Source organism: Mastigoproctus giganteus, chromosome 1 (assembly GCF_048544385.1).
Source record: "Mastigoproctus giganteus isolate SK-2022 chromosome 1, ASM4854438v1, whole genome shotgun sequence".
NCBI classification, from domain to species: domain Eukaryota; kingdom Metazoa; phylum Arthropoda; class Arachnida; order Uropygi; family Thelyphonidae; genus Mastigoproctus; species Mastigoproctus giganteus.
Genome location: NC_143575.1, coordinates 50976480 through 51001335, shown reverse-complemented (window position 1 = coordinate 51001335; position 24856 = coordinate 50976480). Strand labels below are relative to the sequence as shown.

The following is a 24856-nucleotide window of genomic DNA, read 5'->3' as shown; positions in this document are numbered from 1 at the left end:
CAGGAATTTTTAAGGATTGCTTTATTGCGTACTGTTTTAACGGCGCTTAATGTCATTATGCTTTGTTGCTTGGCACTGTTCTAGGTTTGAGATTTTCTTAGACCGAAAGCATTTCTGACAGCCTTTGTAGCCTAATTTGAGTTGGTCGGGCTCAAGCTAAGTGGGGTTTTTTTCCCCGCGAGTTATTCCGAGTTTTTATCATCCTGTAAATAGGCAAACCGGCCTTAAAACACACAGTCACAGAAGGCAGTGGGAAATTACCACATTGACTGTATAAATCTCTTAAAGACCTGCGTTCAGGCGCAGTACTCTAACCGAAGGCTGGTCTGTTATCACCATTTCAACATTTAAAAACATTTACAGGTAGTGAACTTGATTATAATGTGTTAGTCCGTGTAATATATAACATAATACAGGATGAATCGTGTGTATTTGATATACAAGGAATGGTTTGATGTAAATTAGCACGGTAAAGTTTGGAGAATGTGTCACCTCCAGTTCAAAATTTCTGGATTATTGTTTGACAAGTGGCGTACACATTAGGACAACGTGTATTTATAATAATAATAAATAGGCCGGAACGACGACCAGGTCAGAGGAGTTTACAGTAAACCAAGAATATTATCGTATTTATCAGTCATGCGGGCTAGAACCACGGTTCACTCAAAGAACGTGACCTGACCACACGGCACCTCAGGCATTTTTGTGGTAGGGCGGTGAACTTCCTACGAAAATCGGTGCGATTTTCGTAGGAAATTCAATAGCAGAAAGGTCCTAGCAAGTTATCGAAAATAGGTTCAGAAGTTTGAAAATACGAGCGTTGTGATCGACAATAAGGGCGTTGTCGGCAAGTAAAAAAAAGAAAAGAAAAAAAAAGTGAAATCACTGAACAACATTGCATGTCTTAATGAAACAGTTATGAGAACTTTTCGAAATCTGAGTTTCCACTAGGACGTATCAGGACATTTAAACACCGAAATGGGAAAAATGCCGGCCATCACTACAGGTGTGTTCTGTCTGCATGTTTTGCTGGATGTAAAACTCTAGTTTCTGAGGGATGGGGGAGGACTGTGCAGTCTCCTTGCCCGAGACAAAATAGCTTGGTAAGGTGTGGGGGAAATGCCCATAAAATTTTCCTCATGTTGATGGATTCGAACCCAGGCCTTTTCCATTGTGAAGGAACAACAATCAAATCAAGCTGCTACAAGCAAGGGCAAAGAACTAGTAATAATACCATTTTGCTGTCGAAGAACTGTCTTGGATGCTCCTCTTTCAGGAATCTATCTCAACATGACCCTGGTTATTCTTGAGCGTGGCAGAACACAGACTTTCACTGAGACGTATTAAGATATTGTCACCAATCAAAACTTCAAGATTACCGCCTTCAATCAGTGCTTGGTTTGTTTAAATTCGAAACGTATGAAGTTATATGCGTACAGAGCTGTACAGCTAATTTTGAATTTCCCTGTACAGTGACTAAACACACTTTTTGAGTGCATCAGATTGCACTTGTTGTTTTCGTAGAACCGTTAATTTCCCGTCATATCAATGAATAAGAAGATAATTCGATACTTGTAGATTAGTATTTATTTGAAATACAACATAACATCGCTAAGATCATTTTTTATAAGCCATTCTCAATCATTTTATCAGTCATGAGTGGCAGTGGGTGTGTAGCAAAGTCACCTTCAAATAACCTGGGATAGATATTGCCGACTGAATCGTACCCTTTATCTGTAACTTGTGACTGTACATTTGTTTTATCTAAAATAAAAGAGCTACACTCTCTACCATAGATATTAATGTATGTTAGCAGGATTTCTGTGTATTTGCTAAAATATTAGGCCTCTTGGGAAACAAGTGCCAGAAATAGACAAAAATAGACCAAATAGATCAAAAAGTCTTATAATTATACCGACTCTCCCATCCTAAAAACTTAAATTTAAATTTATACGCTTTCGTTAAAACTGCTGTGCCTGCTGCTGATCCTGAACAGCAAAAAATACATCTAGAACAGTTATGTTTGTGGCTCTCTGCCGCTCTTGGTTTAGTTGATTGCCCTTTAACACAGTTTAAACGCATGGCAGGACCCCATCCCCTCCCACCTTGACGTTTACGGAACTCAGTGCAAAATAACAAGCCAGGTGAAAAATAACTGCGTGGAACCGGCGATTGCTGTTCGAAGAACTCTTTATTTTTAAATAATAAAATATAATACAATAGCTAATATCATTGTAGGAACTAAAACATCGGGTGCAACTATAAACTTTAACTTAATAAATTTTAACTTAATAAAACTGAAATTCGAAACTATATCATTTTTACATTATCTTTGCGCCCCTGTCGATTATGAAATTTGGGTCGTTCGTCCAATAGGAGAACGATAGTAAAATGGAGGTTAGCGGCCCTACCTTTTTTATTGTTTAATATGATTATGTAAATAATAATAATAAGCTTCTTTATTAATAAATAAATCGTATACATTAGTGATTTCTTACACAGAAAGCCAGAGGAATCGTACCAAACATTGTCTACACAAGTGAACAAATACAGAAATACAGAGTTAAGCTACATCGAGAAGTTACATAAAATAACGAATAAAGACAAAAATGAACAAATAAATAATAAAAGAAATAATAATAGTAATTAAAACTAAAAAGGACTACAAGTTGAGTGAGCATAAAATGACATCGGCTAACTAGGACCCGCATTTACACAACTGTCCTTTACAAACAAAAAGATGAGCCAAGATGTCATCGCGGTATGTCTTGTCAGTAGACCACAAGTCGTTGTCGATGTTGAGCGAGTTGAAAGCGTCCAGAGTCACATTTGGGAAATGTCTCTTGAAATTCTGTAACCTCTGGGGCCTTGAGCACAAGGAGCGGGTACTGCGGAGGTGTCTTCCTGGCAAATGCCAACCAACCTTGCCCCAGATGTTAATGTGATCATGCTTAGATGAGCACAGATTAAGGAATGCCTTTATTTTTAGCATTTGGGCTCTGTAGACTGTGGGCGTGTACTGAAGGTTAGAGCAGAATTCAGATTTGGATGTCGTGTAAATCTGCTGAGACCACAAGTTGGCCCACTTCAGCACCCAGAATTTGAGACCTCATAGTTTCCTGAGACTGTTGGGTGGCGGGCAGACCAAACTTCCACGGCATAGGAGAGCACACTACTGAAGTAAGTTGCGAGGTATTTCCTGATAATTTGTTTTTTGTGAGTTTTGCACAGATTTATTTTCATTCCCCAGAAGGCTTTCATTGAAAGACTTTGTAATACTGAGCTTGGATTTGCTGTTTGTGAGTAAATTTCGCATCAAGTATTATTCCTAGGAATTTGACACTATCTGTCGGAGTCAGAACGTTTCCTGCCAATTCCAGACGTAGAAAAGATGCAGTATCAGCAGGCGTCATCCGACCTGGAATAAAGATGAGATAGCTTGGCTTCTCTGGATTAACTGACAAGCCAAAAAATTTAGCATACTTACAGATGCATTCAGGTAGCTGTTTACAGTTTCAGAGGAGTTTTGTCTTGCTTGTGAATCACTAACAAGGCGTTTGCATGGCAAGTAGCGTACAATATCATCCGCATACAATAGGAACGCTGGAACTTGATCCATAAGTGGAACGAATATTAATGAAAAAAGCAAGGCTGAGAGAGAACCACTTTGTGAGATCCCTACCTCCACTCCACTCTCTCAGACTGTAATCTCATTAGGCATGGCATAATGTATTATGCCATGCCTAATGAGATTATGTATAAATCTTCCATGGCATAATGTATTATGCCATGGAAGATTTATACACAGAAGACAGAAGAAGATACATAGAAGATCTATTAGGCATGGTATAATGAATATGTTCGGGCTTAATATGCTCTCGCAAGCTGATTTGCATATTGTTTGTTAAATTGATACCCAATTTGTTAAATTTCGTCTAAGAATAGGGCTACTGTGTTCAGATTTTCCCGAGACATCCGGGTTTTTCACTTGTCCGGTGATGCCCAATTGAAATTTTAAATGTTGTCCAGAATATCCTAATTCGGCCCTGGAGGGATTGTGCAAGGCTCAAGGGGTAGAATTTTTTTCAGCCTGGACTGTACTTGTTAACAGGAGAGATTGCTTCTACAGAGATGGGATACACTTAAATAGAAAGGGTGCAAGAATTTTTGCTGATGCTGTCGAGGCAGTGTTAGGTGGGTCGGAAAACTGCTAGTTGGGGGGGATACAAGGACTAATAGATTAACAGTAGCCACTGGCAGAGGTGGAAGTGATTCTTGCACTGCTTCTATTGAAATGAGCAGAAGCCTGAAAAACAAGATGCAGGATATTTCAGAGACTGCTGGGAGTCATTGCGGTACAAGTAAACACATGGGTTGTGTTAGGGTAGCTAAGAATAGAAACAGGTGCATGTATACCTGCGTGTACACCAATGCTAGGGGTTTGGTAAATAAATTTGATGAATTTGAGGTATTGCTCAAAACATCAAAGGCAGATATTGTTGGGAGTGGTGTCACACAGATATAAGTAATGCGGAACTGGAATTTGGGGAATACAATGTGTATAGAAAGGATAGACAGGACAGGAGGGGAGGAGGGGTTATGCTATTAATTAAGAAACACATAAAGTCCAAGGAAGTGAAGCCAGTCGACATCGATGGACAGGGCAGTGTCGAGTCAGTTTGGTGTGACATAAGCATAGGGAAATCAAAATTGAGAGTAGGAGTGTGCTATAGGCCTAATGACTCTGATGAGTGTAATAAGATATTGTACAGGGAAATAGAGTGGGCCAGTAAATCAGAGAGTCTTATAATGGGGGATTTTAATTTCCCAGATATTGACTGGAATTTGTGGGTTGGTCACTCGCACACTAGCAAGGCTTTTGTGGTTTTATTGGATGATTGTTTTCTACACCAGCATGTTCGTGAGGCAACAAGAGGGAGCAATACTCTTGATCTGATTATCAGTAGTGATTCTTCATGCATTAAGAATCTGCAGATAAATGAACCACTAGGTGGCAGTGATCACAGTGTGTTGAAGTGGGATTTACTCAAGGAGGTAACTACCATCAGAGGTAAAGGGAAGGGTTTTTGTTTTCGTAAAGGCGACTATGATGGTCTGAGACAGTATTTAAATTCTATACAGTGGGACCAACTGATGATGTTACCAACAGCAAACTCAAAATGGGAAGCATTCAAGGAACTAATCTTGGAGGCTACCAGGCTTTACATACCAACTAAGAAATATTGTTCAAGGTTTAGGCCTAAATGGTTGTCAGATGAACTAATGAGGCATATGGCAGAGAAGAAAAATGCATGGGATACATACAAGTTAATGGGTGACATGGAAGCCTATGATAGATATAAGTTGGTCTGTAACCAAGTCACAAAGGAGATTAGGCAGGCAAAGGCAGACTACGAAAAATCCTTGGCAAAGGATGCAAAGAAAAACAGAAAACAGTTCTTTACATATTTAAACTCAAGAAGGAAAGGGATGAATCAGATTGGTCCACTGGATATTGATGGTTCAACAGTTGAGGATCCTGCTCAGGTGGCTAATAATCTAAACGAGTATTTTGCATCTACATTCACGCATGAGGAGTTATTCAGGAAGGAGAATGATGTAGGTAAAGTAAACATTGGCAGTGAGCTGGATGATTTTGTAATAACTGAGAGGAAAGTGGAGGAGAGATTGCTGAGGATAAACATAAAAAAGGCACCTGGGGTGGATGGGATCTATCCAGTTATATTAAAGGAGGCAGCAAAGGAAGTAAGCAAACTCCTAACCATAATTATGAGAGCTTCTTTGGACTCAGGGGAGGTACCCATAGACTGGAGATGTGCAAATGTAACCCCAATTCACAAAGGAGGATCAAAGGCTGACACAAGTAATTATAGACCTGTTAGTTTAACTTCTGTTCCAGGTAAATTAATGGAGGCACTGGTTAAAGAAGCACTGCAGGATCATCTAGACAAGAATTCAGTTATAGCTCAAACGCAGCATGGTTTTGTTAAGGGCAGGTCTTGCCTGCCCAATTTGATTGGATACTATGATGTAGTCACAAAGGAACTGGATGCAGGGAATAACTTTGATATTATATATTTGGATCTTAGAAAGGCTTTTGATACTGTTGCACATGGAAGACTGCTGCACAAATTGGGGCAGTGTGGCATTGGAGGCAAATTGCTGCTATGGATAAGGGGATGGTTGAGTGGCAGAAGACAGAGAGTGGTAATCAATGGACACTGCTCAACGTGGACTAATGTTATTAGTGGAGTTCCTCGGGGTTCAGTGTTGGGTCCGTTGTTGTTTTCGGTGTTTATGAATGATATTGATGATGGGATATCAAGTTTAATGTCCGAGTTTGCAGATGATACAAAGGTTGGCAGGGTTGTTAAGGACACTACTGACGCTATGCTGCTGCAACAGGATCTGGAAAGATTGAACAGATGGGCTGAGAGGTGGCAAATGAAGTTTAACGTTGACAAATGTAAAGTACTACATATGGGAAACAGTAACCCCAGAGCAACGTATCAACTCTGCGGTACTACACTGACAGTGGTGGAGAATGAAAAGGACCTGGGGGTAATTGTGCAGGCAGATATGAAGTTCTCTGAGCAGTGCAGACGAGCTGCAAGAGTAGCTCATGGTGTCTTGTCAATGATATACAGGAATTTTTCTAGCAGGGATAAGGAGGTGATTATTCCCTTGTATAAGGCAATGGTTAGGCCACATCTTGAGTACTGTATACAGGTCTGGAGGCCTCATTTCAAGAAGGATGTAGAGCTGCTGGAACGGGTACAGAGAAGGGCAACAAGATTAGTGAATGGAACAAAGGGTTGCTCTTACGAAGAAAGGCTTAAGTTTTGCAAATTACAGAGTCTGGAGACTAGGCACCGGCGAGGTGATCTGATAGAGGTGTATAAGGCTTTGAATGGTTTGAGCATGCTCAATGCCAATGGGATTCTTCATCTTGCTCAGAATAATCACCTCAGAGGGCATAAATTCAAATTGAGGAAGGACGGATGTCGGATAGATGTGAGGAAATTTGCCTTTGGCCAGCGGGTGGTTGGTTGGTGGAACCGACTTCCATCACTTGTTGTTGAAGTTGATAGCCTAAACAAATTTAAAGCTCAACTGGACAGGTATTTCGAACGAACGGAGGGGTGAAATGGGAGTGGTGTGTGTTTTTTTTTTTTTTTTTTTTGGCTGATGCTGAATAAGCTTGCTTTCTTGCATCATATGCTTCTACTAATGCTAATGCTAATGCTAATATTAATGATTAGGGCTAGCTGTTGTCCTGTAGTAACGTGGCATACACTGGGCCCCTGGAGTTGCACAGTGATCACAATTACTGGCCTCCTACACCTGATAAAAAAAGGCCCGAGTTCGATACCTCAAGCAATGATAGCAGGAATTTTTATAGACATTTCTCGTACCGTGGCAGAATTGGTCAGTCTTAGGCTAGGGTTGCATGATTTTTCATCCAACAAAACAGCAAACCTATCGAAGAATACGCGCAATCACAGACAGAATAATCTTACGCCTCATAGCCATCATGTTTTCGTTTTGGTGTGAATACACATCTAACCCAAACAAACGACACTAACAAGCACATTGCAAGTTTCATAAGTTTATCTATTGCTATAAAACAGTTACAACGAAATTGTGAAGTCTTAACATGAACTTCTATTTTTTTTTTTATTTATTTAAGGCACTTCGCCGTATGCAATACATTGATGTTTATGTTTCGGTCCTCCCTTCAGCTTAGTGGTTTCGCCACTTATCACTATTTTAAAGAGGTCTAGATTCGCGTCTCGTTATAGACGGGAGGAATTCTTATATGTCTTTTCAATCGAGGCTGTAGTTAGCTGCTTTCAAGCAGAGGAAGTAGGGGTTTTTCAAAATCTGAGTGTCATCAAAGGAAAGCACAGGAGCAGAAGAATCATTTTTTGCGAGATATAAGACAGTACTGAGTTTTAAAAAGATTGAAATTAACTAAGTTATCTTTGCCCTACTGGAGAATTACCTGGAGATCACAGTTAAGGAAATGGTATTGGTTATCCGAGAAGTTGAAGCTGTTTGTGCACGGCAAGGTTTCCAAACTGGAAGGTGAAATGCTATGTGCTGTGTACTATCATCAGCAAAACTACGGATAGGATTTTCTGTCAATGGCAGGTGATTAACATGCGTGGAAAAAGAACGGAACTTTGGGGAACACCGGCATAGTGAAGAAGTTAGAAGACAGAGCCGTCTACCATCACACACAGTGAGTGGTCAGAGAGAAAACTGGATAGCCAGTTACAAAAAATAGTTGGAAGCGTCTTTAGAAAACCTTTATGCTAAACACAATCAAAAGCCTTTGAAATGTCAAGAGTAACTGCTTGAGTGTCACTAAAAGTTTCCATTAATTTGCCCATAGATGGGTAACATAAACCAGTATATCACCAGTGGCCCGACACTGACGGAATCCATACTAGCGATCATTGATCAGATGGAAGATTTCTACATAGTTTAGCAGTTGGTGGTTGATGGATTCTCCATTGCTTTCGAAAGAATAGAAGTGCAAAGGGGCGATAATTGGATGTGAGTGATTTGTCATTCTTTAGGAACTGGCTGGATATGAGAAAATTTCCAAGAAAAAAAGGAAAATACAGGTTGAATAAGAAAGTGTAAATAGAGTAAGCTCAGGAGCACAGGTTTTGAGAACAAGTGGAAAAATACCCTCAGGACCTGGCACTTTCTTGGCATCAAGACTGTTCAAAATTCTTCTGACATCGTTTTGACGGACGACCACAGAAGACATTGAATAGAGTATACTGGAAATGGTAGAAGGTGTTTTATCAAGATCAATACACGAGTTAGATGAAAAGTGGAATGCCAGAAGGTCAGCTTTATCTTTCACTGGGGTAGCAATAGACCTATCCGATTTTGACAGAGGCGAGAATAGAGATGGGTAAAAGTTGTGGCCAGTAGTTTACCTAACTACCATTTGGGCAAAAATAAAAGATAAGTTTTCTGCTCTTAGCCTGTTCAAAATCTAGTTTGACTGATTAATGACTGCTTTATAATTGTTGCGAGATTTGGTGTAGGCAAAAAATTAACCTACAGATTTGGATGCAAGCCGATTGCAATATGCAACGTTCTTATCTTGAACAGCCTTAACACTTTTATTGGAAAACCAAAGTTTATATAAAGAACGAGATTTGAAGTGAAGTGTGGAATAAAGAATTTCATCCCCATAAGAACAGTTTTACTGACACAATCTGAACAAACACTGACATCAGAAGATTTAAAGCAGTAATTCAACCAAGGAAAGGGTATGAAAATCTCGCACATCATCCCATTTTCCATTCTTTTAATGCTAGACAACACGAGGTTGAGAATAGCCACTAGAGAAAGGCCCCATTAGAGAAGAAACCACAAAGTTGTGATCTGATCTGCTTAGAAGACCACTCACTTCGACCGTGTGTTTTGAAGGATTGTTTGTGAGAAAAAGATCAGGAGTGTTAGGATGTCTGGTATTCTGGCAGGTAAATGAACAGTCATTATTAATTGCAAAAGCTCTCGTGTATAGCACAGTTAGTAGGATCGCCGTCCTCCTCACACCGGATAGAAAAGATCTGATTTCCAGTCCCGTCCATGACGGGAGGAATTTTTATGGGCCTTTTTCACAACGGTCTCAGGCGAGGGTAGCATGGTTTTTTCTCCGGGAAACTGTGGTTTTTCGTCCACAAACAGAAAATCGACCTCGGAAACACGCAATTTACGATAATATACAGGGAGCAATATGGCCTTAGTCGCTGATGCTCCTAAAATCCTACTACAATAATAATTACAAAAGCCTCAGCATATTGACTAAATGGATCCGGTAAACAGAAGCTAGCTGAAGTTGTGAACATCAAAATCACCGAGAAAATTACCTCATTATAAGGAAAGTTGGACTGGAGAACACGAGAAAGTTAGAAAGTTCCAAGTGATTAGTGATATTGGGAGAACAACAGAGGCAACAGATAAAGTTGACAAAAGGGGGTAGAGATGTTCCAAATTACTAAGTATCTGACAGGGAACATTAGAAGGTATATATGCAGAAGTAGCACATTTGAAGCGAACGGAATCGTAGCGAATAATTAGGACAATTGAGGTGAGCAGTGGTTGAATCAACCGATAATTAGGATTCTGTCAGAAACAATACATGGTCCTTGGCAGACTGTAATTGGAAATGGACCTCATTGAGATTGGAACTCAGGCCATGTATATTTGTGAAATGAACAAGGACTAGTTTGGGAGGTTTAGATCTTTTCGCTGTTAAATTTGTTGTATTAGTTAGACTATTCATGATGATATATTGAATAGCAAGAAAAGGTGGGGAGGACGTACGCGGCAAGAATATACCCAGCTCCTTGACATAACGTGCCCTCCACAATGCCCCCGCATGCACAGTACTCGGACTCCATCCAGTCCTATCTAGCAGAATAGAGGCAGCCAGGTTATACACTAACTGACCCGGAAGCCTTCTAAGGAGTTACTAATAGGTAAGTGTAAGTGTGTTTAGGGTCAAGCGGCACCAGGTGTTTCCCCCATCTCTGCGTAGTTTACGTTGTAGTATGTTATAGTACGCTGTAAATGCCAGAGATTTAAAAGTGTGTGGATGTTGGATCGTCTAGTGTCGTGTACCGTTGTTCTTCTGGTCGTTTAGCTGCTGAACCCAATAGGTTTGGTTCTGTGGACTATCTAGCGGCCGGCTTGCAAACATCGTTTTAGAGCTGTATCCTCGAAATATAAGGAAGTTTGGATTCCGCCATGATGCACATCATATCACATCAATAAGACATCAATCATACTGTATGATGCAAGATATGAGGGGAAAGGGTACATCATACCACATGCACATCATATCACATCAATAAGACATCAATCATACTGTATGATGCAAGATATGAGGGGAAAGGGTTGCCTGTGCTTTGCCCTGGAGACTGAACATGGGTTCCACCACTTCAAGCCTCCAATAAGCAAACTATTATATTTAGGCCATCCGAATAATTAAATTCATCTGCCTTGCTGTGTCTTATGTCTGTTAATTGCGTGTGTTCTATGATCCATTTGTCTGTTTACTGGACGAAAAACCTCAGTTTCTGAGGGGGGGGGAAACCTTGCTGTCTACGCCTGAGACCGACTAACTCAGCCATGGAGTGAAAAAAAGCCCATTTAAGTTCCTCGCGTCATCGATGGGATTAACCCGGGCCTTTTCCACCCGGTGTGGGTAGGACGGTAACGATACCACTGTGCTACCCGCGCAGACTCCAATAAGCAAAGTGATGGTATTGCACTTGTTGATGAGAGTCATTTATCGCCTAGTATTGCCTGAGAGGGGCGGAATTCTTCCGTGCGGTGTGGACGCCACAGCGCGACTACTGTTTACGTTGGTTCGCACCTGGGTAGTCACCTCTAGTATACTAGGTGCCGTATATTGGAAGTGACCATCGGTATACTAGTGCCATATTTTGGGACTTGCACATGGGGGTTATACCCAGGGTTACTATAGTTCCACCATCGTGACGGTGCAAACAGAGGATTTGGTTGTCGCAGAACGATTGGTCTTCCCCGAAATTCATTCCACTTGACCCAAGCGTCGCCTGAATATCAGTTCCATCAGCGTTTTAAACTCCCAGGTAGAAACCCCAGCTGTCATACCTGAGATAATGTCTGTGACAGCCACTAACTACTACTTTGCAATACTCATGGAAATCAAAACCAAAACATACAAAGGTGACCACCTGACATCGTGACATCGCTTTTAAACTGCCCAACCACACAAGCCTTAATTGTGTGGTTGAGCAGTTTCTTGTTGCCTGTTTGTAACGTTGTATGTATACATAGGATTGCTAGGATCCTCAAAGCCTCAGCATCCTATGTATACATAGGATGGTGAGGCTTTGACCCGGACAGTGCAATATTTCAGACTGTGCGGTAAAAAATTGACCAACGATTAACGCCGTTTAGATAGAACTGTATTTTTTTTAAAACTGAATTAATCTTATATAGCCAGAATAATAAATTTTTAACTGTTTCAATGAAATATTAATTTCTGTGTAGAGATGAACATATAGTTTCTGCATTGAAACTGTACAATGTAATGTTGTTTTTAAATATAACTCTCAATTATTCGGATGGGGAAAAGATGTTTTCTCTGTTAAAAAAATGATAAAGCTGCCCAATCAAATTTAAATTATAAATTGTATGTTATTATTTTGAATATAAATTTAGTTCCATTATATTTTATATATGTATTTACAATAATCTCCCCCTTCCTGTCTGACAGGCTGCAAGAGTAGCTCATGGTGTCTTGTCAACAATATACTGGAATTTTGCTAGCAGGGATAAGGAGGTGATTGTCCCCTTGTATAAAGCAGTGGTCAGGCTACACCTTGAGTACTGCATGCAGGTCTGGAGGCCTCAATTTAGAAAAGATGTAGAGCTGCTGGAACGAGTACAGAGAAGGGCAACAAGATTGTTGAGTGGAACAAAGGGTTGCTGTTACCAAGAAAGGCTTAAGTTCTGCAAATTGCAGCATCTGGAGACTAGGCACCTGCGAAGTAATCTGATTTAGGTGTATAAAGCCTTGAATGGTTTGAGCAAACTCAATGCTAATGGGATTTTTCCTCTTGCTCAGATTAGCCACCTGAGGGGACATTAATTCAAATTGAGGAACGACAGTTGTAGAATAGATGTGCGAAAATTTGCCTTTAGCTAGCGGGTGGTTGATAGTTGGAATAAACTTCCACGTATCGTAGTGGTGTTCAAGTCAGAATTAGACAAGCATTTGGAGTGAATGGAGGAGTGAAATGGGAAGCGTTTTTTTTTTTTTTTCTTTGGCTGATGCTGTATAAGCTGGCTTTTTTTAATCATATGCCTCTACTAATGCTAATCTAATATTTTTTACCGAAGAGGTCACCTGGCATCCCAATATAAACATAATCCTACTGTGGGAACTTTTACATTGCTTTGCAGTAGGCCGCAGCGAGTGGCTAGGTTTAAAAATATGAATTTAGATTAATGTCTGTAAATAATCACTCATTTGAAAGCGTGTGTTCCCTCTAAGGAACTGATGATTTCGACGGTTTAAGGTTTACTAACTATACTAATTTCATTTCATGTTACAGTATTGTTTGTTAAATCTATATAGTTGCAGGATTTTATACAGTATAACGTTGCAGGATTTTGTACAGTACTGGGCTCACTTTGTTCTGGTGATAAAGGAGGCGGCAAAGCAACTAAGCAAACCCTTAGCCATAATTATGAGAGCATCCTTGGACTCAGGGGAGGTTCCCACGCACTGGAGATGTGCAAATGTATCCCCAATTCACAAAGGGGGATCGAAAGGTGACACGAGTAATTACAGACCAGTTAGTTTAACTTCTGTTCCAGGTAAAATAATAGTCACTGGATAAAGATGCACTGCAGGATCATCTAGACAAGACTGCAGCAATAATTCAGACACAGCATGGGTTTGTTAAGGGAAAGTCTTGTCTGACAAATTTGATAGGATATTATGATGTGGTTACAAAGGAACTGGATGCAAAAAATAATTTTGATATCATATATTTGGATTTCAGGAAAGCTTTTGACACTGTTGCGCATGGAAGACTATTGTACAAATTGGAGCAGAATGGTATTAAGGGTAAGTTGCTACAATGGATAAAAGGATGGTTAAGTGGGAGAAGACAGAGGGTGGTAATCAATGGGTGCTGCTCTTCGTGAACTAATGTTATTAGTGGTGTCCCACAGGGTTCGGTGTTAGGTCCACTGTTGTTTTGTATATTTCTCAATGATATTGATGAAGGTATATCAGGCTTATTGTCGAAGTTTGCAGATGATACAAAGGTTGGCAGGGTTGTTAATGACAGTAATGGCAGTGTGCTACTGCAACAGGATCTAGATAATTTGGGTAGATGGGCTAAGAAGTGGCAACTGAAGTTTAACCTTGACAAATGCAAAGTACTGCATATGGGTAGAAGTAACCCCAGAGAAACGTACCAACTGTGTGGTACTACACTTAAGGTGGTAGAAAATGAAAAAGACCTGGGAGTAATTGTGCAGTCAGATATGAAGTTTTCTGAGCAATGCAGACAGGCTGCCAGGGCAGGTCATGGGGTTTTGTCAATGATATATAGGAATTTTGCTAGCAGGGAGAGGGAGGTGATTGTCCCTCTGTATAAGGCAATGGTCAGGCCACGCCTTCAGTACTGCGTACAGGTCTGGAGGCCTCATTTTAGGAAGGATGTAGATTTACTTGAGCGTGTACAGAGAAGGGCAACAAGATTGGTGAGGGGAATGAAGGGATCCTCTTACCAAGAGAGGCTTAAGTTCTGCAAATTGCAGTGGCTGGAGACTAGGCACCTGCGCGGTGATCTGATTGAGGTATATAAAGCCTTGAATGGGTTGAGCACGCTGAATTCTGATGGGATCCTTCCACTTGTTAAGATTACGAACCTAAGGGGGCATAAATTCAAATTAAGAAAAGACAGATGTAGAATAGATGTGCGGAATTTTCCTTTAGCCAGCGGGTGGTTAATTGCTGGAACAAACTTCCATCTGTCGTTGTGGAAGTTGATAGGTTGAATGAATTTAAGGAGGAACTGGACAGGCATTTGGAGGGAATGGTGTGATTTTTTTTTTTTTTTTTTTTTTTTTGGCTGATGCTGCATAATCATACACTTGCTTTCTTGCATCACATGCCACTACTACTACTACTACTACTATTCCGCAAATATCCAGGATGAATGAATTTATGGACATTTTTATAATAAGCTGACATGATTTCAGTTGCGAGGCCCTTTTCTGGCTAAGTGGGTTTGATAATGCATAATACATTATGCAGTGTTGATAACACAATCTGTTATCCATTTTCAGGGTTCTTTTTTTGTTGTTTTGTTTTGAGCTTCCACGACAAGTTTTTTTCATTTCTGTGGTAATGCATATTTACTCCAGAACTGCCACTGTGTACTATACTGGCAACTCCCGTATAACACGGTACTTTTTTTTTTTTTTTTTTTTAACACAATTGGTAAATTGCGGCAATCTTCGCACAACACGGTACTTATATAACGGTTTCGCTCTAACACGGTTAGAGAATTTCGGTAAATCTCGCATAACAGGGTATTTTTGAGCTTTTGTGCGGGGGAAACCGTGCTATTATGTTGGATGTAATTTTTCAACATTTCCACTCTTTTTGAATCCCCGCTGTCGACTCTCTATTCAAAAAAAAAAAAAAAAAAAATATTGAGAAATCCCTGTATATTGTTTTGTTGGGAAATCCCCGTGTTATGTTCTGTGCTATTGAACTCTTGGAAAAATCTAGATTCCAGTTTTATTACTATTGGATAGCACGCCAGGACATCCAAAAGATTTAAGTCATCCGAACGTTGAAGTAATGTTCCTACCACCTAATACAACTCTTTAAAACTCATTACATCAGAAAATCGTTACAATGGATTTTTGGAAAAAATTGATTCGGAATCTATTGAAGTAATAATGGAGGCATGGAAACATTTCTCAATTGTGGACTATATCAGAATCATAGCTTTATCGCTAAAAGAAGTAAAACTGTCAACGTTAAATGCCTGTGGAAAAATGTATGAGAGTCAGTTCATTCAGGAAATATGGTCGAACCGGCAGAAAACGGAATCGGTGCGATAGTAGAACTTGCTAAGTTGGTAGGAGGAGAAGGTTTTGATGATATGACTACTGAACCACTCGTGGGTAGCGCAGTTGATAGAATAGCCTTTCTCCCCACACCGCGTGGAAAAGACCTGTGTTCGAATTCTGTCGATGACGGCGGGGGATGAGAAATTTTTATGGGTCTTTTTCACAACATGGCTGGGCTCAGGCGAGGGTAGCATGTTTTTTTTTTTTTTTCTCCCGGAAACTCGGGTTAAAATATATGAAAACAGAAAATCGACCTCAGGACACACGCAATTTATAGACAATATATGCAGAGCAATATGGCCTTAGTCGCTGATGCTCCTAAAAAAATAAAAAAAGATATTTATACTGGAGACGTTCAAAAATTACTGGTAGAAAAAGAGGCTGGCGAAGCGGATTTGGTGGAAATGGCATCGGAGTTAAAACCAAATCAATTCAGATGATGATGATAGCGCAGATAAATTCTAAACTTCCAAATTTTTCACTAAAACACATATGTTAGCCGAGCAATTAGAATCTTATTTCTTGAATGCAGATTCTTGAATGAAAGGAGCCCAGAGTTCAAAAGGGAGCTTCAAAAATGCTTAGTTCCATACGACGAAATTCAAAGATTTATCAAGCAAAAGCAAACAACCCAGATTACTGATTTTTTAAAGAGAACAGAAGATACATGGAATCTAAAATGGTGTATTTTTGTTAACATTTTATTAACGAAATAGTGTATTTTTGTTAGTGGAACGTAACCCCTTTTTATAATTTTTCTTAGTTCCGTATAAAACGGTTTCGCACAACACGACATTTTATAGGAACCTAACTACCGTGTTATATGAGGGTTACCTGTATATGATATTTTTATAATTTAATTCATTAATGCCATCTAACGGCCAATTCTGTAACTATTCCTGAGCGCATCCATTTTGCTTCCTGGTAATAGATTCTTGCATAAATTTTCAAGAACTAGATACACTGAAGACTTGCGTTTTTTTCCGGACAGAAACGGGGTCTTCCAAGATGATAATGCGCTGTGTTCTGTGGGGCCCGCTCTGTGCACAAGTGGTTCAAGGTACACATTGAAGATACAGTATTACTCATCTTGACCAGCCTCCAAATTCTCCTGGTATGGGTCCAATCGAACACCTGTGAGGTGTTTTGGAACGGAAGTAAGGCGTATTGGACATGCAACCATCATCTATTCCGACAGTGTGGAGAAAGCCTTGCAAACAGCATGGCTAAAGATCGCTACGGACGTCTTCAGACAGATAGTGGAGTCATTGCTAGGCTAATAGCTGCTGTTATCCGTGCGAACATTGGCCCAACATGATATTAAGCAGGTGGTCATAATTCAGTGATCACTGAATATATTCAAAGAAATAAAATGAAAATTTTGTAACAGGCTTAGATAAGCCTGCAGAACTTCAAATATTTCTGAGTGAATGCAAAGTAACTGATATCATGATTTATGTTTTTAAAATAAAAAAAAAATTAGTTAACTGATATCGCTCATTTAATATTAGATAAATCAGTGTTTATTTAAGTAATGTATTGTCGTTACATTGAATTTGACTTTAATATTAATGTTTTGCTTATTCGCACCTGCAGTTTCGTGTCCTCTTGGAACGTTCCACAACCAGAAGGAAGATGTATGCCAGGAGTGTGCCATGGGATACTACCAAGATATGGAAGGACAGATCAGTTGTATCGCCTGTCCAGTGGGCACGTGGACAGAAGATGTCCACAGCAAAAATGAAACTGACTGTAAAGGTAACATTTTTTCAAAGATATTATTCTGTGTGTGTGTGTGCGTGTGATGTTTACTTGCTTAAAATAACGGAAAGGACTACTTAAAGTCTCCTGAGGGGTGTCTCTTAGGAGACTTTAAGGGACATCATAGGACAAGGGATGTCCTATGATGTCCCTTAAAAAACCTGTGATGATAATGAACTTCCTCTGCCGAGGAAGTTCATTGTCATCATAGGACAAGGGATCATAGATCTATGCCCCCTCAGGTTCTTAATCCGAGAAAGCGGAAGTATCCCGTCAGCATTGAGTCTCCTTTATATTTTCACATAAAGGAGGCGTTACCTGGAACAGTTCAAATTTTTAACTTCCAATTCAGGGATGGGGCGTAAACGAATTCCTAATGTAAAGCTGTGGTTGAGGAACCACAAGGGTAGTTCTTATATCTGAGCTTTGAAACTTTCTTTGTGGTTCTCTCTAAATTACTTTCATTCTGATATAAAAATAAGAACTGTAAAATTAGCCGAATCAGATCACTGAAACCCTTTCCGCAGAGACGTGAAGTTTAGCAAAATATATCATATTTTAAAAAACTTTAAGGTTTTTTATATATAGTTCTGTAAGGGGATATTACCTGGAAATTAATAAGTTGAAAAGCAGAAAAAACACAGACAACGTATATTTGCAAACTGAATAGTTCAGTGATTGTTATCCGAAGGTAAAAATATGGATGTCCTATACAAAGGCACTTCATAATTAAATAAAATTGCAATTGATATTAACGTTTCGGATTCGCTCCATAATTCCGTTTTCAAGACAAGTTGCTACTGCAGAGATGACTGGAGACCCTTCTGAGTTTACAATCTGTCTTGGAAGAGCCTAGTCGCCTCTGCAGTATAGCAACTTGCCTTGAAAACGGAATCCGAAAGGGAGCCGAAACTTTGACATCATTTAAAGTTTTATTTAGTTAATTGAATGTGCCTTTAGGAAATATGCAAATATGCAAATCCATTTAATTTAAACACAGTATTTAAATATATGCTGTGTTTTTTACCTTTTGAACTTTTAAGGATTTTTGTTTAATATATTCGATATGTGTAGCTAACAATTTTTAAATGATACATAATAGAACGTCTTAATGTGATTTTATTTATTTATTTTTATTTTTTTTTTTATCAGTAGGTACGAAGAGGCATTTGAAAAGTTTGTGACCTGAATATGAAAGGGTAGTGGCGGCACAGTGTTAAAAATTGCTGTACTTAATGTATAACACTTCAAATACTAACCCACCAAGTTTCAAGCAGTTTCAATAAAGTCTTTTTATAGGTCTTTAAGTTAAAAAAGTTCTATAAATGAGGAAAGATGGATAAAATTAGTTTCCTGCAGTCATTCAATATTTGAAAAAACGGGACTAATGCCAAAGGCAACTCATCAGGATATGGTTACAATACTGAGGAAGGATGCCCCTTCCTACCCCATGACCAAGAAGTGGACAGCAGAAATTAAACGAGAGAGGAAGAACTGTAAAAGACCAGCAATGTCCATCACTACAGAAGTTGACAGTGTGTATTGATCTGGTAATGAGTAATCGAAAAGTGACGGTTCAGTACACTGCCAGCATTTTGGGCAGCTCATCGGAACGTGTGTACTACGAAATGACAGAGGTTCTCGTTATGAAAATGGTTTCAGCACAATGGGTCCCAAAGTTGTTGATAACAGATCAGAAACACATAAGAGTTGTCAAGTCATTGAACATTTGCATCGTTTTCAATCAGATTCAGCAAATTTGCTTGCAAGTTTTGTAACCATGGATGAAATGTGGGTCCATCACTTTCAGCCAGTGACAAAGGAGCAGTCCAAACAATGGCAACACAGCTCTTCTCCTCCTCCAGAGAAAGCCAAGTCGATTCCTTCTGCTGTCAAGGTGATGGCATTGTTTTTTTTTTCGGATGCTGATGGAACGTTGGTAGTGGATTGCCTTCAGAAAGGCCAGTCAGTCACAGGGGCATATTACACAAACCTTGTGAGGTTTTTGTGTGAAAACGTCAAAGACAAACGCCGAGGAATCTCAGCAATGGAGTCTTGTTCCACCAGGACAACGCGCCTGCTCACAATTCTGTTATTTCCATAGCCACACTGAATGAGTGCGGCTTTGAAATCTTGGACCATCCCATATTCATTAGTTCCAGCACCATCGGTCTTTCACCTGTTTCCTAATTTCAAAAAATACCTGACTAGCATTTCTCTTCCCACCGAGAGTGATGTCATTGTTGCAGTAGATATATTCCTGAAGGCCCAAGAGAAAACTTTCTTCAGAGCTAGGATTACCTTGGAATTAACTGGAATTACTGGAATTAACCAATTGCAGTATCGGTGGCAAAAGTGTATTGACTCCAAAGAGGGACTTTGTTGAAAAGCACAGCCTGATAGAAAGAAGGATAATCCACTCCCCCTAGAGGGAACGATTTCAATCCAAGTTACAATAAGGAGTAATCATGTTATCATAATGACGAGAGCTACAATCGTTCAAACAGATGCATTTGGTGAGGCCTATGTCTGCTGGTATGATTTGAGGCAAACATAGTGATTGAATAATTATAATATAAAAAAAGTGAAATAAATTAATAAATTTAAAATGGAATCTGTTACATTAAACTTTTTAGGGCAGATTATCACTTATTTCAGAACTTTCGCAATTAGAAATAATGTTGCTTTTAAATTTTTATGTTATTATTTGTATTCTTTAAATAATTTTTGTTTTATCCATCAGTTCTGAATTTTTATTTTATACTTTCAACTAAACTGGCTGAATGATACTACTGGTGGCATTTCTCATAGTTCATGTTGTGTTGTTTTTTTTTTTACAGAGATATGTTTGCCCGGAACATTTTCTCCTACTGGGCTCGCCACATGCGAAGCGTGTCCACTGGGTACCTATCAAGACGGTCATCGACAGCCCTACTGTCTTCCCTGCCCTCATCCAACGACTACTTGGACAGAAGGCGCAACTGCCATTGACTGGTGCAGAGGTATTGTTGATTATTCTCTATTTCCTTTTGGAGATCAATACAAGAATTGTAGAGTGACTTATGAACTCTTCCGATGTCAGGGACACCGCAGACAGACTGTCTGGACGTCGAACCTCGTGCTTAAAGTTAATATAATATGAGTACTTCTCAAGTACCACTTGAGTACTTCTCAAGGGGTGTATTCAATACGCAATTAAATGTATTGAGAAAACTAAAAATTGTTTGATGAATAAATTGAAACCAGGATGGAATGGCCATAAAAAGTTCCTAGTAACATCACCAATTCTTTTAGACAAAGGCCTCCGTCTGCTTGCGTTTTATGGATTGTGATTTTAATGTTTCATCTTTTTATTTCTTTTCTATATATCCAATTTTAATTTTACATTATTATATTTTATATTTTTGTTTATGTATGAAATTCTACTCAAATGAATAGAACTTTTTTTATTATAACTCGAATAACTTTTACGGATTTTATCAACTGTTCGGCACCCATAACGGCACCGTTTCGGAGCTTATTGGCTCCTCATCAGTGAGTGGGCAGGTACCCTGGTGTTGCAATGATGACAACTAAATTGCGAAGTATAACTCCACAATATGAGAGATGCCTGATGGTGTGGGGTAAATTAGATTATAGAGTAGTTTAAGGCTAAAGTCTCAGGTTACAAAAAAAATTGACTAGCGTACAAGTTAGTGCAATTGTATAGTTATAATTCGCAACTGGGTTGTCATCATTGCAACACCAGGGTACCTGCCCATCCACTGATGAGGAGCCAATAAGCTCCAAAACGGAGCCGTATGGGTGATGGTATCCGCTGAGAATAAGTAACAATAGTCTTCTCCCATGGTGAAACGTTTCTTATTCGATGTGGTGCAATATGATGGCAACTCGTTGTGAAGATATTCACAATATGAGATGTACTTAATGATGCCAATTTATAACTACTTAAGTAGTTGGCTCCCCACAGAAATGATGCAATTGCACTAACTTGTACTCTATATCATTATAAGTAATAGTTATAATAATAGTTAATGTATCATTCATAATTGTTTTCATAATAATTTTTAATTTAGCATATAAATAAAAGTCAGTCACGTAAAGAAATTGAAATGCTTTTAATTTTAACAGAGTTTAATTCTGAACAGACTGTCCCATAGCATAGTGTCAGGCTGATTGGTTTTGGCTGCTTTGATTGTGTGAATTTAACACTAAACAAGGAAAGTATTTTAAAAAGGATGTTTTCACCTCATTATGGTATTCAAGTTTGCTGTATACAGCCGTTTCAGAAGTTTTTATTGTATTTTTATGAATTTAAAGTCACTGACCCCTGTTTGAAACTTGACGCCCTCATGGGCGCTGAGTTTTTTGTCAGCCGACAAAAAATCGTCTGTATTTTTGTTAGCTGTTCCCGATTAACCAGAGAAATAAAAGCAAAATTAGACACTTGTCTTTGGCGTCACACAGACACCACGTGGGAATGGAAATTTCCTAGAAGAAGGACGCTTTTGCTCACCTGGCGTCTATTAAACGCCAAACTTTTTTTTTTTTTTTCTTCTCGTAATTCATAATATTATCGAAACTAAAACTGAAAATATAATTTAACCAGTTGGAGAATATTGGTGGGGAAACGTACACGGGAGGATTTTATTTTATTTCCAGATTTCAAAAATTTAAAAAAAGCGGCGTCCGTCAGGCTCCATGCTAGAGGAAGATTAAACTAGATCGTCGTGTTCATCCTATTACATTTACTAAAAGAATGGTATTTTATTTGTTTTGAAAATAAAACGTACGCATTTCTTAAATATTTTAGCATATTAACCCCTTTGCACAACATGCATATACTTAGAAGAAATACTGCCGATGAAGAAGTTGGTACCTCTGCTTGAGACTGATTTATTACAGTCCCAAATAAGGGAGAGGAGGATAAAATTCAAAGTGAATACATCCTGTCTGCGAAAGAAATCGAACCTAAGAAAAAATAATTATAATAAACTGTGAGAAAAGCTATCATAATTTATAATCTTATAAAAAATAGTGCATTGTGGAATGGAGCAAATTTGCTATCGGTCACCTCAGTTACAATTAGCCAGGATTTTATAGGAAACTTCGCTGACGAAGATTATTGGTAGAGAGTCGCAACCAGGGCCATCTTTTGGTGTTCGTAGGCCCTAGGTACTCTTCATTCCGAGGCCTCACTACATTTTCTCCAACATATTAAAATACCCTTGCATGAAATCCAATTTTTTTTTGTGTGTTTTTAAAGAAATTCGAAAGCATTTTTATAAATTTTGTGTTGAAGTTATTCCAGCACTAACTTATTCGCAATACGAACTTGGATGACATTGGTAATGATTTTGACTTAGAGAAAAGCCGAAGAAAGAATTTATCTCAGAAATCTGTGTTTGAATATTAGTTTGCATAATTTGTATTAATGGAATAAAATCGTTGAATTCTAGTGCCCCATGAGACAGCTCTGGTCGCAAACAAAGACAAATTTTCAATTATAAAGTAAATCTTGCTGTAACTCACCACACACATGATCACGTGATTTTATGTTCCCTTCGGAGCATGAAAGGTTGCCACACTTTGACCATAAAGTTTTTAATTAGTAATTTTGAATGATAAGGGAATTTTCTCAATACTGTACAGTACTCTAATTGAAGCAGATACTGTACTGTATCGCCATCTGCCGGAGTATTTCGGAAGTAAAAAATACTGAATTTTCAATTTAGAAATAAAACTAATGTACTGTACTAAGTAAACTGTGCAATACTTGGGAAAATTCAGTATTTCGTAAATAACAATTTAGAATAATATTACCCTTATTGTTTTCCGATAAATTACGACCTTGGTTATCGCAAAATGCTTTCTAATCCTTCTGTATTTTTATTTATTGACATTTTTAAGTTTTATTTTTAATTTTTGTTCTCTGTTATTTTGTGCTTCGTGAATTTATTTGATGAACCCTTTGAATAATTTCAAATTATTTGAATTCAAACTTATTTGTAAAAAGTTTTGAAACGTATTTTCGACGAAAATTTCACTGCTACTGATACAAGAAAAAAAATACTATTTGAAAAAAAGGCTTATTGTTCGATTTATACCCCCTAAGAGCTGGTGCTTAGATGTCGTTGCTTCCATGTAAGATCCTGATCAAGAGCGTAGGCCCGTTAGAATGGCCGGGACCTGAGTCCGCCTTAAGAGCGATCGAATCGGTCGATGCCACGCGGCGCAACATGTGTGGACGTCGTGTAGGGAAGTTTAGGGGCGCCTTTCAGTACTGGCTCCATTTAGAATCACTTCTCACCCTGAACGCCATTCAGACCAGCGCTGTATGCAAAATCCGTAAAATTAAAATTGCTCGCGTCATTGAGAGGAGGGCCGCCCCAAAAATTATGGGACTCGGTTCAACAATTGCTTGGGGAGCCCTAGGGTCCTGTGCAAAACTTATACGAGATATTTTTGCAATAGCGATTTTTTATTTTTTCAAATTTTACAAATTTTGGAGTGACGATGGTAGGCTCTTTGATAGAAATGCAGAAAAGACGCAAATGATACTATTATTTAGACCATTTGAGCGTGGGGCCCTGTTCGACAGAACCGGTTGATCATGTTTGTGGCCAGCGCTGATTGAGGGATTAGAACTCAGTATTTTGCACCTGGTGTGCGGAAGGCGGAGATTATACCAACTGTGCTACCGCGAGAGCGTAATTACTCCTAATTTTTTCAATCATTAAGCGTGATTTGGTGTCTCCATCAGTTTTGTTTATTCCTCGTACGAATACTTTAAAGGGTTTGTTAATCGAGATATCCAAAGACCGGTTGACTAAAGCAGCCTGGAATTATAGCTAAATTCATATTTAAGCTAACGATAAATACATTAGCGCTTGCACCTATAATATACTTCGGACCATAAGATGAAGGAAATTTTAGGTGAAAAAAGTGCGTCCTGTGATCTGGAAAATACGGTATTTAATTTCTAAATTTATTTATATTAAACAAAACGCCAATAAAATGTTTTAATAGCAATTTAAAAGCTTTAATTTTTGAGATAATGTAAATATAGGTCGTACATTATATCATGTCTATTTTTCAAAAATTCGTGTAGGCGGAGGGATAGGAAGAAATCTCATTAGAGTAACTAAAATATAGTTTATACTATGGATTAATTCGGACTAGTAAATTTCAAAAAAAAAAAAAAAAAAAAGAAAAGAAAAAGTTTGAATTACATAAAATTTTCAACACCAATGAAAGTGTAGCTTATAAATTTCGACAACTTAAGGAACTACCACTGGTTTTAGCTTAAATTTAAATAATCTATTTAATTTTATTTTATTCACGGAACTGTGAGTGACCCTAATTTTATTGCAAAATTTACGGAATTCGC

The 24856-nt window shown here is 38.7% G+C and overlaps 1 protein-coding gene across 1 annotated transcript in view; it reads left to right on the top strand.

Annotated features, from left to right (window-relative positions):
• LOC150090790 (sushi, von Willebrand factor type A, EGF and pentraxin domain-containing protein 1-like) overlaps positions 1-24856 on the top strand; it is a 132417-nt gene that overhangs the window by 82294 nt on the left and 25267 nt on the right. The window contains exons 15-16 of the mRNA XM_090372741.1: positions 17302-17463; positions 20307-20468. Of these exons, the coding sequence (XP_090228867.1) occupies positions 17302-17463; positions 20307-20468 (324 nt within the window). The remainder of the gene's footprint in view (positions 1-17301; positions 17464-20306; positions 20469-24856) is intronic.